Raw genomic sequence first — 18,959 nt, forward strand, 5'->3', positions numbered from 1 at the left:
TATGTGCTTTATAATTAGAAGTTTAGGATACAAAAGTAAGGAGGTTATGCTAAGCCTTTATGAGACACTGGTTAGACTGCAGTTGGAGTGTTATGTCCAATTCTGGAAACCATTTTTGACTACGGATGTCAAGGCCATGGATTTACTAGAATGATACCGGGGACAAGGGAGAATCTTGGATTGTCCTCCTTTAGATTACAGCAACCAAAGGAGAGATTTAATAGAGATGTTCATATTTATGTGGAGTCTAAGAGTAGATAGGAAGAAACTGTTTCCACTGGCACGGGAGTCAATAACCAGTGAACATAAATTTAAGATAATTGGCAAAAGAACCAGAGGGAGAATGAGAAGGATTTTTAAAATTTACAATCTGGAATTCACTGCCTGAAAGAATGGTGGAAGCAGATTGAATAGTATCTTTCAAAAGGAAATTGAATATATACTTGAAAGGGTAAACTTGCAGGGCTGTGGACAAAGAGTAGGGAAGTGTGTTGAATTGGATAGCTGACAGGCCTTATGGGCCTGAGAGGATGTCAACCCAATAGCCATAGATCCCGGAGGGGCGATTCTCTCAAAATAAATGTCGAATTCGCGCAAAAACTGGAGAAAATACCGCTGTTTTTTTCAGCGGGAGTTACAAAAAGAATCTGCCACAATCTGTGCACTGCAGAGTGCACTGGTGTAAATCTCGTGAAATTTCAGTGTGTGGGGCCTATCCCCGCTGAAGAGGCCAGCAGCATAGCGCTGAGCGGGCCACTGCGCACGCGCTAACCCGTCAGCACCGAGATTGCCGCATGCGCAGTGGCCCCTGTCTGCCGGCCACCTGACTGCTGACCAGCTTGATCATTGGCTGGCCGTGCGACATCCACCCCCCCCCCCCCCCCCCCCGCCCCACGGCAAAATGGCTTGATCATTCGCCCCCCAAACATGCCTGGGCCAGCCTCAACCGCCCTCTGCCTCCAGCCCACCTCGATGCTCCTCCACCCCTCTGCTGCCCAGATCTGCCTATTACCCCCTGTCCCCAACATCGGCAGTCCCGACATCTCCCTCGACTCCCCCCGCAGACCACCCCCACCTCTATCCCGTTGGCCACCCCCAATCACTAGCGTTCCTCTCTCTGTCACTCAGCCCAATTGCAGAGTGGCAATGGGATCCCCCACCGATCGCCCGCCAAAGGTCCCACCCTATTAGGCCCTGCCTTTGGCACTGCCTGATGCCCGGTGGGGGCATTGGACTTGGTGGGGATGGGAGGGAGGGGGTGATCGATGCTGGCCATGGGGAGTGGGGGAGTCGGGCTGGAATGGGGGTGTGGGGGTCAGTCTGGTCATGGGGGTGGGGGTCAAGGAAGCCGGTGATCAGGGGTTGGGGGCGTCAAGGACATTGGCAATCAGGAGGTGGGGGCGGGCCGGGGATAGCATTGGGAGGCTGACGATCGGGAGAGGTGGGGGGGGGGTCATTGTGTCTGCACCAATCTCCCTATTGACAGATCGGCACATGCACAGTGGCCTGCTCAGGGAGCTCGTGCCGGCCTCTCAGGTGGGGTTAGGCCCCACCTCCACTTTAACGGGCTGAATCGTGTTAGGGACTCTGTTCAAAGTCCCGGAGATTCATTCCACTCGGCTCACCCAATGGCGGGAAAAACTCCGATATTCCTGCCTGTTGGGCACTTAGTTTATTTTTGGGACAATTATCCATATTGTTTGGCATGGGTGACAAAATTCAATGGTCTACAAGTGCTACAAAACTAATTTTGTGCATTGTATGTGAAAGAATTGATTGATTGCAGTGAATGATAACTTTATACAGTATTAACTTTTGCATGTAGTTATTTGTAGCAGATAAAGATCAGCAAGCATTAGACAAACAAGATTCATGGCAAGGGACAGATGGCAACCCATAAGAAATTTAACAAAGTCTAAATTACCTGCCAGTTGACACTGAATTTCCAACTTAAACGTGTGCAGCACAGCACCTGGTTCAGATGAGCAATGTGTGAAATTTGATATATTTTCTAATTGCAAATACAGATGGATAAATAGAATTAGAATGTTTGTTGCTTAACTCTTTAGAAATTATGGCTGCGATTCGCCCACTTTCAGACTGAATGCTCCTGCTGGTGTGAAAATGGGGGTGAATGTCGCTGGCACTGGGAGCGTCTGTCCAGTGGGATTCACCCCCGTCATGGATGCAAATTTATACATTCCATGATTCATGCCGGCCAGCCCCGCTCTTTAGAGTTGGAAAGTGCGTCCCGATCTCCCTGTTATTGGACAGATTCTCCTCTCCCCATAACAGAAATGGTGCCCCCCTCCCCATTCAAATAATAGATCACCCCCCCCCCCCCCCACACCCCATCACCACCATGCAGTCATGAGATAAGTCCAGTGCCCTTGTGCCCTCTTCTGCTGCCAGGCTGCCGAGGAAGGGTCCCCTCAAAGGTCCTAGAGATTAGATTGGCTCAGACTGGGGCAAGGGGTTGACCTTGCCGCTCTCCCCCAGAATGAGGGTCTCGTGCCTGGGCTGCACTTGCTTCCCCTGGCAGACCTGAAGATCATTCCTGGCATGGTGATTTCTGGTTGCTCTGTGATTAACACTTCATCCCTGCCTGTCAGCTGTGGAAAATTTGAAGTGGCCTGGTCACTTTAATCTCTGTGCCTCGCTTGGATTACTGGGATCATGGGATGGCCTTTGATGCTTCCTCTGCAGATAGAGCTTCCAGCTCCTATGGCACAGCACCCCCACCCGCTGCACCCAACAGGCACAAGGGTGGCTGCCATCATTAAGCTGGCATTCTCCCAAAGCGGCTGGGGCCACTCGGCTGCAGGCAAAGTTCTGGTGAGGCTGGAAAATCAGTCCTAACTGGGGCCTTAATTATGTAATTTGGCTGCCTGCCTCCATGGAGCTGGCAGCCAATCCACTTTCCTATCCGGTGGTGTGAATGTTTCAGGCAGTCTAACAGGCTCCCCACTATTTCCCTGGCACCCCCTGGCCTCACCTCCGAACCACCACCCTTTTTAGTAGGAACTGAACCTTAAATGCAGTATTCTGTATTGTGCCTGAATTTGCTGGAATGAGACGTTTGACGGTGCAAGCTGTTATCTTGCATCCCCCCATTCATATCCATATGGATATTGTTTTTTACTGAAACCTCAATCCATTTATGGCATGATAAGGTCAATGACGAAATCAGGGACCTGGTCAACAAGCAGCAATGGTTCCCTTTGCTGACAAACTACATGACACTATAAATCGCTGGGATCAGATGCTGAAAGTCAGATATAAGTTAGCTGTAACTTCTAAACAGTTCATTAAACTTTTAAAAATAATCTCTTACATGGCTGTGAGAAGTAATCTCTGATATCTGTACATCTGCTTTGGGGTTGCTTCACTCATAGTGAGTTTACATGCAGAATCATTAGTTGACATTGCAGACAATTAGTTCATTTAGCGAGTACTAATCCTTCCCAATGAAAAGAATAATCGGTTTCAAATGCTGAACCATCAGCAGCTAGTACATCACAACAATAGTACTCTGGAGAAACCAGTAATTCTGTGGAAGTTGATGGACCTAATTATTTGTCTTACAGAGGACATGTCATGTTCAATGTAGTTAGATGTACTGAGGAAGATAGTGTTGTTGAATGCTGGTCCTTGCAACTGATTGACTGATGTTAGAGTGATCTCCACAACCTAACGGGAAGGATCTGCAAATAATTAAATGGTGAAATCATCCTGGTCTCAGGATAGCACTGCAGGAGTTCCTCAAGGCCATATGGTAAGAATAACTATCATCAGCTGCTTCAACAATGCCCTTCCCTCCATCCTAAGGTCAGAAATGGGGTTGTTTGCTGATTTTCAGCACCATTCCTGACTCCGCAGATTCTGAAGTAGTCTGTGTCCAGGTGCAGAAAGATGTGGACAACATTCAGGCTTGGGCTAAGTGGCAAGCAACATATGCACCATGCAAGGCAATCACCACCTTTAACAAGAGAGAATTTTACCATCTCTCCATGGCATTCATTGGCATTATCATCATGAATCCCCCAACTTCAATATCCTGGGGCTTACCATTGACCAGAAACTGAACTGGACCAGCCATAAAAATCATGTGGCTACAAGGGCAGGTCAGAGGTTAGGAATTCTGTGACAAATAACTTACCTCCTGTCTGCCCAAAGCCTATCTTCTATCTACAAGGCACAAGTCAAGAGCTCGACACTATCCAGAACAAAGCAACCCGCTTAATTAACATCCCATCTACCACCTTCAACATTCACTCATCTCACCACTGATGCACAGGGGCAGTAGTGCATACCATCTACAAGATGCACTGCAGGAACTCACCAAGGCTTCTTTGACAGCACCTTCCAAAACCTACAAGTGCTACCACCTAGAAGGACAAGAGCAGCAGATGCATGGAAACACCACCACCTGAAAATTCCTCTCCAAGCCACACATGGGGCAGCACAGTGGCTAGCACTGCTCCCTCACAGTGCCAGGGACCCGGGCTTGATTCCTGGCCTAGGTCACTATCTGTGCGTGTCTGCACGTTCTCCCCATGTCTGTATGGGTTTCCTCCAAGTGCTCTGGTTTCCTCCCACAGTCCGAAAGATGTGCTGGTTAGATGCATTGGCCATGCTAAATTCTCCCTCAGTGTACCTGAACAGGTACCAGAGTGTGTTGACTAGGGGATTTTCACAGTAACTCCATTGTAGTGTCAATGTAAGCCTATTTGTGATTAATAAATAAACTTTACTTTACCATCTTGACTTGGAACTTTATTGCTGTTCCTTCACAGTTGCAGGGTTAAAATCCTGGAACTTCCTTCCTAACAGCACTCGGGGTGTACCTACACAACGTGATTTGCAGCGTTCAAGGCAGCAGCTCCCCCCATTTTCTCAAGGGCTATTAGGGATAGGCAATAAATGCCGTTCTTGCCAGTGATGCTCACATCAGCTGAACAAGTAAATAAAAAGTAAATAACTGAAGGTGCCTTCATTGCCACAGCCAGGTCCATGTGGAGGTGAATGGTGGTTTTAGGTTTTTATGGAACCTCTCATATTGATGGCCAATTGGTTGAATTTAAAATACAGATGGAGCATGAGAAGGTAAAATCCAATATCAATATTTTGTGCTTAAACAAAGGAGACTACAATGGGATGAGGGAGGAGTTGCCTAAGGTAGACTGGGAGCAAAAACTTTACGGTGGGACAATTGAGGAACAGTGGAGGACATTCAAAGCGATTTTTCACAGTGCTCAGCAAAAGTACATACCAGTGATAAGGATAAGTCGCTGCAACTACTTTCCCAGTGATCAACAAAATCCAGTCCCACGCACTCCACATTTCCATGTTTTTATTATTCATAAGTATTGGTCCTATATTTACTACAAGTTGCGCCATAATGATGATGCAATAATGGCATTCACCCATATCAATACGTAAAGTTTCTGGGTAATAATAGATTAAATGAATTACACAATGTGTTGCACTGCACCATAGTTAAGTGGTATGTTTGATTCGCTTCATCATTATAAAGCTCTTCATAAAGGTGGTAAATGTTAGTTCTCATTGCCAGTTTGTTGGACTTACACAGTTATTCACAGTGCAGTCAGTTTGTCTGGTGAGATGCATCCAATGACATGGAGGGAAATTATAGTGGAAATTGCAGGAGCGCTGACCATAATTTTCCAATTTTCCTTAGACTTGGGTGGCGGCAGAGGACTGGAGAGCTGCATATGTTATACCTTTATTCAAAAAAGGGTGTAAAAATAAGCCCAACAATATGGGCCAGGCTGTTTAAACACAGTTGTGGAGAAGCTTCTTGAAAAATAATTTGGTTCAGAATTAATAGTCACTGGGGTAAACGTAGGTTCATTCAGGAAAGTCAACATGGATTTGTTGAGTGCTTTTTGTGTTTTTTAATGAGGTGTAAGGGGAAAATACAAGGAGAACACACTTTAAAATGGCTGCCTGGCACATAGTTAACTGGGAAAGGAGCCAAAAAAGCAGACACCGGCTCCCACTTATCAGAAATCACTTTAAATAAAAACCTAACAGACAAGCCATTTCTAAATCACAGACAGTGACTCATAGTAAACAAACACCTCAGGAAGCCAAGCCAAGGGTCGAGATATCTTTTAAGATAAGGAAAACCAGAAAAAAAGGGAACAGATTAGCCATAGGAAGAGCAGGAAATATGAATGCGAGGAAACCAATTAACACCTGTATGAGGCGAAACCAACCACCGATAGATACAGACATAAGGAAATGTACCCATTCATAAGAACAATACTATGTTAAATGTCTATATCTGTTTGTACCTGCCTAAAACGATGTGATAATGTTCAAATCACCGGTCCATCCATTGTGTAAAAAGTATAAAGATGGACCGCTCCCGACATTCTAGCGAGAAAAGGTCTTCTACTAACTTGTGCCTTATCTCCCGGAGCTCCGTTAAATAAATCGTATTTTCTGAATCGTGAAGTCTGACTACTAGTGGATTTTTCCCACAACAGAGGTAACAGAGAGGGTTGAAAAGGGCACTGTTGTTGATGTGTTATTAGACTCCTAAAAGACATTTGATTAAGTGCCACACAACAAACTTGTGGGCAAAGTTGGAGCTTATGTAATAAAGATGACAGTAGCAACATGGATATGAAACTGGCTGAGTGACAGGAAACAGAGTTGTAGTGAAATTTCAGACTGTGGGAATGGTTCTGATGGAATTTCCCAGGGGTCGGTGTTAAAACACCTGCTCTTCCTGAATCTATATTAAGACCTAGACCTTGGTGTACAGAACGCAATTTCAAAATTTGCAAATGATACAAAACTTGGAAGTATTGAGAACTGTGAGGAGCACAACATAGAACCTGAAAAGGACATAGGTTGATAAAATGCGTGGATAAATGGATGATAAAAATTAATGCAGAGAACTGTGAAGTGTTTCATTTTGGGAGAAAGAATGTGGAGAGACAATAGAAAACAAAGGATACATTTCTAAAAAGGGTTCCAGAACAGTGGGACCTGGATGTATATGTGCACAAATCGTTGAAGGAAGGATTGTAGAAAAAGAGATAATCAGCCATGGATATCGAAGGAAATAAAGGAGGGTATCAAATTGAAAGAAAATGCATACAAAGTGGCAAAGATTAGTGGGAAACTAGAGGATTGGGAAATCTTTAAAGGTCAACAGAAAGCCACAAAAAAGCTATAAAGAAAAGTAAGATGAATTATGAGAGTAAACTAGCTCAGAATATAAAAACAGATAGCAAAAGTTTCTGCAAATATATAACGAAAAAGAGTGGCTAAAGTAAACATTGGTCCTTTAGAGGACGAGAAGGGGGATGTAATAAATAGAAATGAGGAAATGAACAGGTATTTGTGTCGGTCTTCACAGTGGAAGACACAAATAACATGCCAGAAGTTGATGACAAGAAGGCTATGGCAGGTGAGGACCTAGAAACTATCATTATCACGAAAGAGGTAGTGTTGGGCAAGCTAATGGGGCTAAAGATAGACAAGTCTCCTGGCTCTGATGGAATGCATCCCAGAGTACTAAAAGAGATGGTGGGGGAAATAGAAAATGCACTATTAGTAATTTACCAAAATTCACTGGACTTTGAGGTGGTTCCCGCAGATTGGAAAACAGCAAATGTGACGCCACTGTTTAAAAAAGGAGGTAGACAAAAGGCAAGTAACTATAGGCTGGTTAGTTTAATTTCTGTAATAGGGAAAATGCTTGAATCTATCATCAAGGAAGAAATTGTGAGACATCTGGATATAAATTGTCCCATTGGTAAGATGCAGCATGGGTTCATGAAGGACAGGTCATGTTTGACTAATTTGGTGGAATTCTTTGAGAACATTACATGCGCAGTGGACAATGGGGAACCTGTGGATGTGGTGAATCTGGATTTCCAGAAGGCAATTGACAAGGTGCCGCACCAAAGACTGCTACATAAGATAAAGGTGCACGGTGTTACGGGTAATGTATTAGCATGGATAGAGGACTGGTTAACTAACAGAAAGCAAAGAGTGGAGGTAAATGGGTGTTTTTCTGGTTGGCAATCAGTAATTAGTGGTGTGCCTCAGGGATCAGTGTTGGGACGCAATTGTTTACAATTTACATAGATGATTTGGAGTTGGGGACCAAGTGTAGTGTGTCAAAATTCGCAGATGATACTAAGATGAGTGGCAGAGCAAAGTGTGCAGAGGACGCTGAAAGTCTGCAAAGGGATATAGATAGTCTAAGTGAGTGGGCGAGGGTCTGGCAGATGGAGTACAATGTTGGAAATGTGAAGTCATCCATTTTGATAGGAATAACAGCAAAATGGACTATTATTTAAATGGTAAAAAATAGCAGCATGCTGCTGTGCAGAGGGACCTGGGTTTCCTTGTGCATGAATCACAAAAAGTTGGTTTGCAGGTGCAGCAGGTAATTAAGAAGGCAAATGGAATTTTGTCCTTCATTGCTAGAGGGATGGAGTTTTAAAAACAGCGAGGTTATGTTGCAGCTGTATAAGGTGCTGGTGAGGCCATACCAGGAGTACTATGTACAGTTTTGGTCTCCTTACTTGAGACAGGATATACTGGCACTGGAGGGGGTGCAGAGGAGATTCACTAGGTTGATTCCGGAGTTGAGAGGGTTGGCTTATGAGGAACGACTGAGTAGACTGGGGCTATACTCATTGGAATTCAGAAGAATGAGGGGAGATCTTATAGAAACATAGAAGATTATGAAGGGAATAGATAAGATAGAAGCAGGGAAGTTGTTTCCACTGGCAGGTGAAACCAGAACTAGGGGGCATGGCCTCAAAATTAGGGGGAGCAGATTTAGGACTGAGCTGAGGAGGAACTTCTTCATACAAAGGGTTGTGAATCTGTGGAATTCCCTGCCCAGTGGAGCAGTTGAGGCCATCTCATTGAATGTTTTTAAGGCAAGGATAGATAAACTTTTGAACAGTAAAGGAATTAAGGGTTATGGTGAGTGGGCAGGTAAGTGGAGCTGAGTCCACAAAAAGATCAGCCATGATCTTCTTGAATGGCGGAGCAGGCTCACGGGCCAGATGGCCTACTCCTGCTCCTAGTTTTTATGTTCTTATGACTTTCACCCGGCCACAACATAGCTGAAATCTCACTCCATCTTATTAAAGTGGAGCTGATTTCTTAACAGTTTGGAGCAGTAATTCTTCCATTGAGGGAAAAAAGGATGTTGAGCAGCTGCTGGGGTTTAAATGTGCAAATCTATGACCCACCTGTGCTGTGATATGCATATCAGGAACCTCTGCCACTGATCTTGCCAGAGAATGTGAAATCTGACTGAAGTTTCCAAATGTAATTATCCCAAGTTTCTTCACAGCTATGGAAACATCTTGGCAGGTGGGCGGCACAGTGGGTGGGCAACACGATGGCACAATGGTTAGCATTGCTGCCTTAGAGCGCCAGGGACCTGGCTTCGATTCCCAGCTTGGGTCACTGTCTGCGCAGTGTCTGCACATTCTCACCATGCCCGCATGGGTTTGGTTTCCTCCGGAAGGTCCGGTTTCCTCCCACAGTCTGAAAGATGTGCTGGTTAGGCACATTGGCCATAAGTAAATTCTCCCTCAATGTATCCATACAGGTGCTAGAGTGTGGCAACTGGAGGATTTTCACAGTAACTTCATTGCAGTTTTAATGTAGGCTTACTTGTAACACTAATAAATAAACTTTAAACTTTACTTCCCAGAAGTTTGAAATAATTGCACTTTTAGACACAAATACTGGAACTGACACTGTGTACTTTTCCAGTTCTCACCATGCACTGCAGAATGATATGCATTGCTATTTCAGTACACAGTGCAGTAGTGAGTGATGTGGCATCCCGTATACTTATGCATACTTATATATACATAACAACATAGTTCCTAACTCTTTTCAAAGGAAATAATAATATGACAGTGTGTATAATTCATTTAATTAAGCTGGGGAAAGGCTGTGGAGATAGCTGGTCTGAGAGAATTGAGAGATAAAAGGAGCAGAGGTGTTAAATGCATGTCTTTCTAATAAAGCTATGGTCAGGTGATTTGATTTGATTTATTATTGTTACATGTATTGGTATACAGTGAAAAGTATTGTTTCTTATGAGCTATACATACAAAGCATAATATAGAGTATATAGGGAAGAAGGAAAGGAGAGGGTGCGGAATGTGGTGTTACAGTCATAGCTGGTGTACAGAGAAAGATGAGTTTAATATAAGGTAGGCCCATTCAAAAGTCTGATGGCAGCAGGGAAGAAGCTGTTCTTGAGTCTGTTGGTACATGACCACAGACTTTTGTATCTTTGTCCCGAAGGGAGGAGGTGGAAGAGAGTATGTCTGGCAAGCGTGGGGTCCTTGATTATACTGGTTGCTTTTCTGAGGCAGGTGGATTTAAGTTAATAAGAGTTTTAAAAATTGCATTAGGAGATACAGAGGAACTTGGTTTTTACAGCTGTTAAATTTCAAAGGGCAGTAAAACGCCTTTACAGCTTGCAACGGTTTCGTGAGCAAACATGGGTAGGTTATTAAGTTTTATTTGATATGAAAGGAGAAGCAAGCAGTAGAAAAAAACATGAAAGATTTTTGTATCTTCGGAAAGTTAAGTTCAAAGGGGTGCTGAGCATAATGGAACCAAAGATGAAAGGGAAAATGGATACTTAAGGAAAGATGTTGACTGTGGGGAAGACATCCTGAGAATAGCATGGTACTGGGAGAAGGTACTGAGTTTGAATCGGCCATACAGTCAAACTAGAAAAGCCTTGGGTTTCAGAAAGCAGTCTTGTCTCTGAAGTTTCTTGGCTTTCTGCGGCAGAGTGCAAGAGAGTTTGAGAAGTTATGTGGTATATGTTTACTACAGCAATAACAGTTTTTTCTTCTTCAATATTACTGGATTTTCATTTATAAGCGAGTGTTGGCTGGAAGATGTTTACTTGTGGGTATGATTAAGTGAGTTTTTTTGGGAGATGTTATGCAATTAAACACTAGTTTAATGGCATAACTGTAACCTTATGTGCTAATGTTTTCTTTTCTCCTTGTTAATAAATCTTAATTTTTAAAATCCCAAAAGTGATCCTGGAATTCAATGCTGCTGAGATCAGGAGGTTTCTTTTCATTTTCAGAATGTGAAACAAAGGATAATGGTCCAGAAACAAGTCTCCGTCTGTGATTTGGTTTGTTCAGCAATTAACATCTCCTGTGGTCATTAAAAAATCAGCCATACTGCAAATCATGCAAAATTGAAGTTGATGTGAATTGGAGGAAACAAGCTTCACAGGTTAGATACACACCAAGCACAATAAAAAATGCTGTTGCAGGTAAATCCTCTCAGCCCCAGAACATTTTTGCAGAGTTTCTCACAGCTGTGCCCTATGATCAACCATCTTCAGCTGTTTCATCAATGATCTTTCCTTCATTACAACACCAGTGATGGAGGAAATGCCTGCTGAGGATGGCACAGTGTTCAGTTTGATTCAGAAATTATTTTATTGTTTTGGGATCATACTATAAAATTCAATTATTTTGTTTTGTTTTACACTCTCTTTTCTAAATAAACTTGTTTTTTGGTTCAGTTTCTACTTGTATGTACTGACAGAGTTCCAGGGGACTGTTCTCCTGGTCCACTGCGCTGCTCTAATGGTGGCCGTGAGGCAGGCTTCCTGCTGGGTGCTATGGCCTACGCAAGTCTCCGGCCGCTGGATTTCTGGCGTCATCAGCTCCACGCCAGAAATCGGCACGGAGCTGTATAAATTATTCAAATTAGAATTTACATTTCATCAGCGGGCCCAGGACTGAAATCTCCAGGGCCGCAAGAGTCTCCACCCTTGCCAGCAGTGTTTCATTCCAGCGGGGTTTACAATAGCTCCCCACTTGCAGGGAGCTAATGACCTGAACCTGCTGGAATGAAGATGGGCTCTGGAGACCCTCTAGGAGGTTGGGGGTAAAGTGGATGCCCCCTGAGCATTGCTCCCTGGGCACTGCCACCAGGGGTGCCCCCTGGCACTGCCCAAGGGGCAAAGTGCCAATGCCCTAGGGCACCTTGGCACTGCCCACCAGGTATCGGCACTGCCGAATGGGGATGGGGCCTTGTGGGGAGGGGGGGGGGGTGCCTGGGAGGAGCGGGGGTGAGATTGGTGGGGGTGGGGGGGATGCCACTATACTCAGGATGACAGAGGGAGTGAGGCCAGTGATCAGGGTTGATCATCGAGGTGGGGGTCGGGCAGGGGTGGGGGGCGGTTTGGGAGACCAGCAATTGGGCCATAGAGGGGTCTGTGTGCCAGCGATGCGGGGGTTGTGGGGCTGGCCAGGGATTGGGCTGGCCAGCAATCGAGAGGCCGGCAATGCGGGGGTGCGGTGCATGCGCCAATCTCGGCACTGATAGATTGGCACATGCGCAGTGGCTCACTCAGCACTATGCTGCCGGCCTCTCCAGCGGGAATAGGCCCTGCCTCCCTGATTTTTAACATGATTCACACTAGTACACTCTGCAGTGCACAGAGTGTGGGAGATTCATTTTGAAAATCCCACTGAAAGGCCAGCAGGATTTACTCCAGTTTTTATGCAAATTCGACACTTGGAATTTCTTTGGAAGAATCCCACCGTTCCACCCCCATTCTTTCAACCCATGCGATTTGTACCAGCTAAATTAAATAAGTTAATATATTCCAAGATAGATGGATCCAAATCAAATAAACACAGAAAATAAAATGTACTGCTCAGTGTAAAGAGAAAATTGCTATTGAAAAATTATATTTGGTAAAATGTTCATCCATGATTTGACTTAAGTTTGACAAAGTTTTGCTCTGGTTGGGTAGTAAGAATGCGACCGAGAAAGGAAAGTTACATGGAGTTGGAAAATGGAAGAGAGGCGTGAACAGTATGGTTAATTGTGTTGAAGACTGCAGAGAGGTGGAGGAAAATATAAAGGGAAAATGTATGACAGTCATAAGATCTCATTTGTGACTAATAGGAACCATCTCAGTCTTTGATAATGGTAAAAACCTGACTGGAGATAGGGTTTCAGAAATGGAGTTCCGTGGATTTGGAAGATGACAACACATTCAAGGACTTTAGAAAGAAAAGGGAAGTTGGAGATGAGGTCATAGTTGCCAAGGATAAAATGGGTTCTGTGTGGGATATTTTTTAGGGGTTGTAGTGACAGCAATAATGCAAGGAAGGGATCAGCAGCAGAGAAGCAAGGAAAATTTACATTGTCAGCGAGCATTGGGGCTAAGAAAGGAAAATGGTAGTCAGCAGTTGAGTGGGAATGGGGGTTAAGTGAGCAGATGGTGAGTACTTCTTACTCTGCCAAAGGATAACAGTGCAAGTATAGTAATAGCAAATAGTAAAGGTCCAAGTTCCTGTGTACACAGCAAGTTCATAATTTCATCAGTGCCACAAGGGGGGATGCTAAGCCAAGTGAACCATCTGTTCAATGGGAAAATGAGAGATATTTGAAAGAACGACAAACCAGACCAGTCAATTTGTTTTCTGGCAGCTGATTTTAAAGCCACAGTGTGGTAAGTGTTGGAGAAAATTGACCTGCCCACCCCACTCAATAAGGACACGATGTGTTAATTAGGAAGCCCTGAAAATGAGAAGTACAAAGTAAGTTAAATTGTCAACCATTATGTTACTGAATTGAATTTGTAGAAAATAAAATCAACATAGATTTAGACAAAAATATGCAAGTTTAAAATATAAATTATAGACTTACTTAAACTCAATTCCATTTCGCAGAAGTGACCAGAAGAATTGTTGAGAACTGCTTCTGGGCACATGTATATCTGCAACAACACCAAGTTTCAAAGATGGGATACTGCTGGGTTGCCATAAATCCACCTGTAGGCAGAAAGCAATTTGTAATTTTTATGCATTTCAGTTCCAGTTATAAATTGATATTCTGTTATATAACTATTCTTGTGATGTATTAATGGATTGTAATTTACTTAGTGATGCTTAAGGCTGACAATTCAATAAAATTGCTTCCACGGGAACAATAAGCTTAACTTAATAGTGCATTATCCATTCTTTTAACTTCTGTGGCCACTTTTACATTGCTGAATACATATAAATCACGATTCATATTCCCTGCTCAGTCAGTCAGTCTGTCTCCTTTCATTTCTCCTGTTAGCTTTTTAAAAACTACTTTAATTTGCATCTCCAGGGGCAATAATGTCAGGCCTTCCAAGAGTTACCAAACACCAAAGTGTGACCGATAGATGATCAGTGAGATGGACGCAGATCTACAGTGCTTTGTTAAAATGTTCACCCTGTATACAAGATGCTAATCAACACAATTACATTAAGTAGAATAGAGGTTTTCTCCATTAATCTAAAGGTCCAAGATTGTAACATATTCAACATTAACATCAACAAAATTGAGTGAGCAATACCTATTGCCCATATCCTTTATTTTTCCTATGAATAAGCAAGTGTAATAGACACAACAGATTAGACTTGCACTAATGGTGCTTGAGATTACTAAATCTACATTCAGCAAATAACAAGTAATGAGCAGCTTTACACATTATGCTAATTTCACAGATATTAAAGATCTGTAACGCACCAGAGAAGTGCAGCCAGATTTTAAAGAATGAACAGCATTACTTTATGGAACTGTTAAAGAGGAGTCTTTGGGTAAACATAGTTATATGGGTGTTGCTGCAGGATCAATTTTTTGTTGTTGAAAGATTGGCAAGAGCACAAGGAGGGTTAGCAGGAAACCAGGGTCCAAATAAGATTTGAGGTCATATAAAGTAGGCTTTCAGGAATTCATCTACTTAATGCAGATGAAATAGCAAAAACTGTGCCTGTAATTCAGTGAGGAGCAAGATATATGGAGCAGTGCCTCAACAATAATGTTATCTCTGCCTTGGGCAACTCTTGAAACTGCAGCCAAGAAGAAATATATGCTCTTGATAGAAATGAAAGAAATCACAGCACTAGCGTTGTGTACCACTGAACAGATCTAGGTATCAAGCAGATGTCTTAAGTTTACAGTTCTTTCATGTATCATAAGTCCTTTTTTACTCCATACACAAATAGATCAAATTCAGCACAAGCATGCAGCATCAACTGGAGAGATATACAATTTTTCCATTCTTCTAATATAGTTGAGTACAATTGATCACTGATCACACTCTAATTGCCATTTGTGCAGATTGTCATGAGCACTGACCGTTACATATGTTACAATGGTTCTTTTAACTTAAAGTGAAACAGGACATTCTTCAAAGATGGTGAAGTGAAGATAAATATCTTAGCTCAAAGGCACATCCATATGATCTGGTTGCCACAGGGTGAGAAAATCAAACAGAAACCCACTGAAATTTACTTTTTTTTAATCGATTAGCATTCTAGCGATTATGATATGGTGAAAATTGCTGTTCTCAATGCTTATGACTCAGTGCCAAGAGGCAGACAGAAATTTAGAAAAGAAGCAGTCAGATTCTTGTGGAATTTGCTTGGTGAAAGGTAATTGTGTTCGATAGGTAGTACAATCAATGAAAGTTCAACAAGATTTTCAGAAAACTGCAGAGGTGATTCTGATGGAAGAATTTTGTGAGCATTGCTTTGAGAATAAGACCCCACCGGAAAGACTATAATATTTCCAAGTTTAAAAGGAAATGTAGTAATGGCAGACAACCATGAGTTGTCACAAGCATGTTAGCAACAAGCCTTTGTTTTGAAACTCTCAGAGAAACTGGAGATAAGAAATCTGATCTTGGTGGGCAAAACAGCCCGAGAGAGGAAACTTATCCTCCTCGGAATAGTAGAAGACATATTTGGGAATGGGGGAAAAATTGGATATTGTTCCAGAAATTCCAAATAATCAGGGATTTAAGACACTGATAAAATTATTAGCACTAAGCGAAATGATTCCAGATCAGACTTACATACTAACAGGTACTGTTTGCATAAAGACACATATAATCAGTCAGAGATTTAAACAAGTAAGAGATTTGAACAAGTATTTCTCATATAAACATGTATTTTGGAAAGTAGTCTGTACCTTTAAGCCAAAGGCAGGTTGCTCCAGAGCATGATGGGATGAAGACTGAGTGAGATGAACCACATTCTTTGGAACAATGAAATGACAGAATGTGTATATTTCTATCAGCATATGTTAAGGACAGTATGGGTTCCCAAAGCCATAATATGAATGGAGCTGTTCACTTTGTACTGATAAGACAGTGTTTCTCAGACATGGGAATATCAACTGTCTGACTCGACCATTGACATAATTGAGAGTTGGTGAGAACAGTGTGTTTGAACTCTATAGCTAAGCGTCAAGGGTTGCTAGGTGGCAGGGGGAAGGAGAATCCGGATTCTATGGACCAATGAAATCCCATGTCAGCGGGTAGGATGTAATTGGCTAAGGTATATGACAATTGTTAACAATGATTGATTTGTACTAATGATGATTGGTTCATAACTAACGGGAAGGCGGGAATAGCAAACTTGAAAATGTATAACGGTCCCATCTGATGAATTGTAACCTCAGAGTGCGACTGGAATGCTCAGGGCATTCTCTTCAGGGAGGTGTTGAACTGCCCAGTGCTATCCCTCCCAGTGATCGTTGGTCAAATAAAGATATGTCTTTAACCAGGATACGGACTTCGTGAGTCTTTGTATTAGCTGAGTTTTGGCAGTACTCAATCTCTGAAAAAACCCCACAACAGATATCATGTGTTTAGGGGTCAGAAGGATTTTCAGGGGGGTTGGGTGGGTAGTTGGGAGGTTTGTCGGGGTGGTCAAGACGATAGTTGGGCTGGCGGGGGGGGGGGGGGGGGGGGTGGGGGGGGGGGTATGGTGGTGGTGGTGGGGGGGTATGGTGGTGGTGGTGGGGGGGTATGGTGGTGGTGGTGAGGGGGGGGTGTGGTGGTGGTGGGGGGGGGGCTATGGTGGTGGGGGGGGTATGGTGGTGAGGGGGGTATGGTGGTGGTGGGGGGGGTATGGTGGTGGTGGGGGGGTATGGTGGTGATGGTGGGGGGGGTATGGTGGTGGTGGTGGGGGGGTATGGTGGTGGTGGTGAGGGGGGCTGTGGTGGTGGTGGTGGTGGTGGTGGTGGGGGGGCTATGGTGGTGGGGGGGCTATGGTGGTGGGGGGGGTATGGTGGTGAGGGGGGGTATGGTGGTGGTGGTGGGGGGGTATGGTGGTGGTGGGGGGGTATGGTGGTGATGGTGGGGGGGGTATGGTGGTGGGGGGGGTATGGTGGTGGGGGGGTATGGTGTGGTGGTGGTGGGGGGGATATGGTGGTGGTGGTGGGGGGGTATGGTGGTGGCGGTGGGGGAGTGGGCATGGTGGTGGGGGTGGTGGTGTGGGGGTATGGTGGTGATGGGGGGGTATGGTGGTGGTGGTGGGGGGGGTATGGTGGTGGTGGGGGGGGGGGGGGGAGGGGGGCTATGGTGGTGGTGGGGCGGGGGGGCAGGAGTTACTTTCCAGGAGTTAAAAGTGGTTTTCGTCCTTCTATCTTTTCCTGGGTAACTATTTTTCTAAGAGAGTAGGAACCATCTAAAGTCATAGAATCCCTACAGTGCAGAGGGAGGCCACATTTGGCCCATCCAGTCTGCACAAACCACAATCCCACCCAGGCCCTATCCCCGCAACCTCACATATTTACCCTGCTAATCCCCCTAACACTAGGGTCAATTTAGCATGGCCAATCAACCTAACCTGCACATCTTTGGAATGTGAGAGGAAACCAGAGCACCCAGAGGAAACCCATGCAGACATGGGGAGAATGTGCAAACTCCACACAGACAGTGACCCAAGCTGGGAATTGAACCCGGCTCTCTGGCGCTGTGAGGCAGCAGTGCTAATTACTGTGCCACCATGCCGCCCAGTCTCAGATTTATAATGGAATATCAGATAGTTCATAATGCAGGATAATTGCCCATTGGAAGTTTAAACTTCCCGGGCAATTGCTTTGCTGTCATTGCATGGGGACTTCGGGGTGGTCCCCCAATGCATCTTCTGTGGTACCTCCCGGGTATGATTTCCCCAGGAAATGGAAATTCTGGGCCAATGTCTTTCTGTAAAACAACAGCGACAGTTAATATTTCGTCTAAAGATATTTCCAAAGAGTGAGAAACTCAGCCAACTAATTTTAAAAGAAGTAGGCTGAAAAGAAACATGGCAGTTGGAGATGAGTAAAAGCTGAATGAATTAAAAATGCAGGAAAAATATGAGAAGATGTGGCAAAGCAAATAGCAGCAGAACTCAAAGCTAATGATGCAAAGGAAAGAAATGCTTTGAAGGAGAGTGGAAAAGATGAATCCAGTGCCGACACGACAGAGACACTACAGAAATGCAAGGAAAGACAGGTGTTCTTGAACGTAAATGAAAACATCAGAATGACAAGGCAAGTTGCTTGTGGGAAAGGAATTAGACAAAGTTCAAACTCAATGGAAGAATGTAAAGCTAAAGGAAATTTTAAGAATTGTGAACTGCATAAAACAGAGTATCGAGCTTTCTTTGCTGAATATTGAAATAACCTAAAAGTTCTTAAAGCTGCTAAAGAGGATTTTACTCAACAGAAAACTGACTGCTTGCACAAAAGGGGGCAGCGTTAAACCTTTAAACCCGTGCCTCCTGGCAAAAAAAAGGAAGGGTTAAATCATGCAAAAGAATTTTAAATGAAAAATAATTCTGAATTTAAACAGAATGATATGTAATGAAAAGGCAATCCTGAATTTAAACAGGATGAGGCGAATTCAATTCTTATGCAGGAGAGTTTGGATGTTTAGCTGCTTGAAAATTCCTTCAATGACTTGGAGAAGAAATATGCAGATATTAAAGAAAATGAGGATCATGTGTTGTAACTGAACAGAGTGGTTCACAGTCAGTTTTAAAAAGTGAATACCCTGGTGACTATTTAGCATTTTGAAGAACAAAGGAGACTGCTGAAATGAGAGGATAATAAGGACATTTTCTGGGGATTTA

At 43.8% G+C, this 18,959-nt stretch overlaps 1 protein-coding gene across 1 annotated transcript in view; it reads right to left on the reverse strand.

The window, feature by feature from the left end:
* cpa6 (carboxypeptidase A6) overlaps window positions 1-18,959 on the reverse strand; it is a 75,622-nt gene that overhangs the window by 56,593 nt on the left and 70 nt on the right. Inside the window, exon 2 of the mRNA XM_078215499.1 lies at window positions 13,729-13,853. Within this exon, the coding sequence (XP_078071625.1) occupies window positions 13,729-13,853 (125 nt within the window). The remainder of the gene's footprint in view (window positions 1-13,728; window positions 13,854-18,959) is intronic.

This window comes from Mustelus asterias, chromosome 7 (assembly GCF_964213995.1).
Source record: "Mustelus asterias chromosome 7, sMusAst1.hap1.1, whole genome shotgun sequence".
Taxonomy (NCBI): Eukaryota; Metazoa; Chordata; class Chondrichthyes; order Carcharhiniformes; family Triakidae; genus Mustelus; species Mustelus asterias.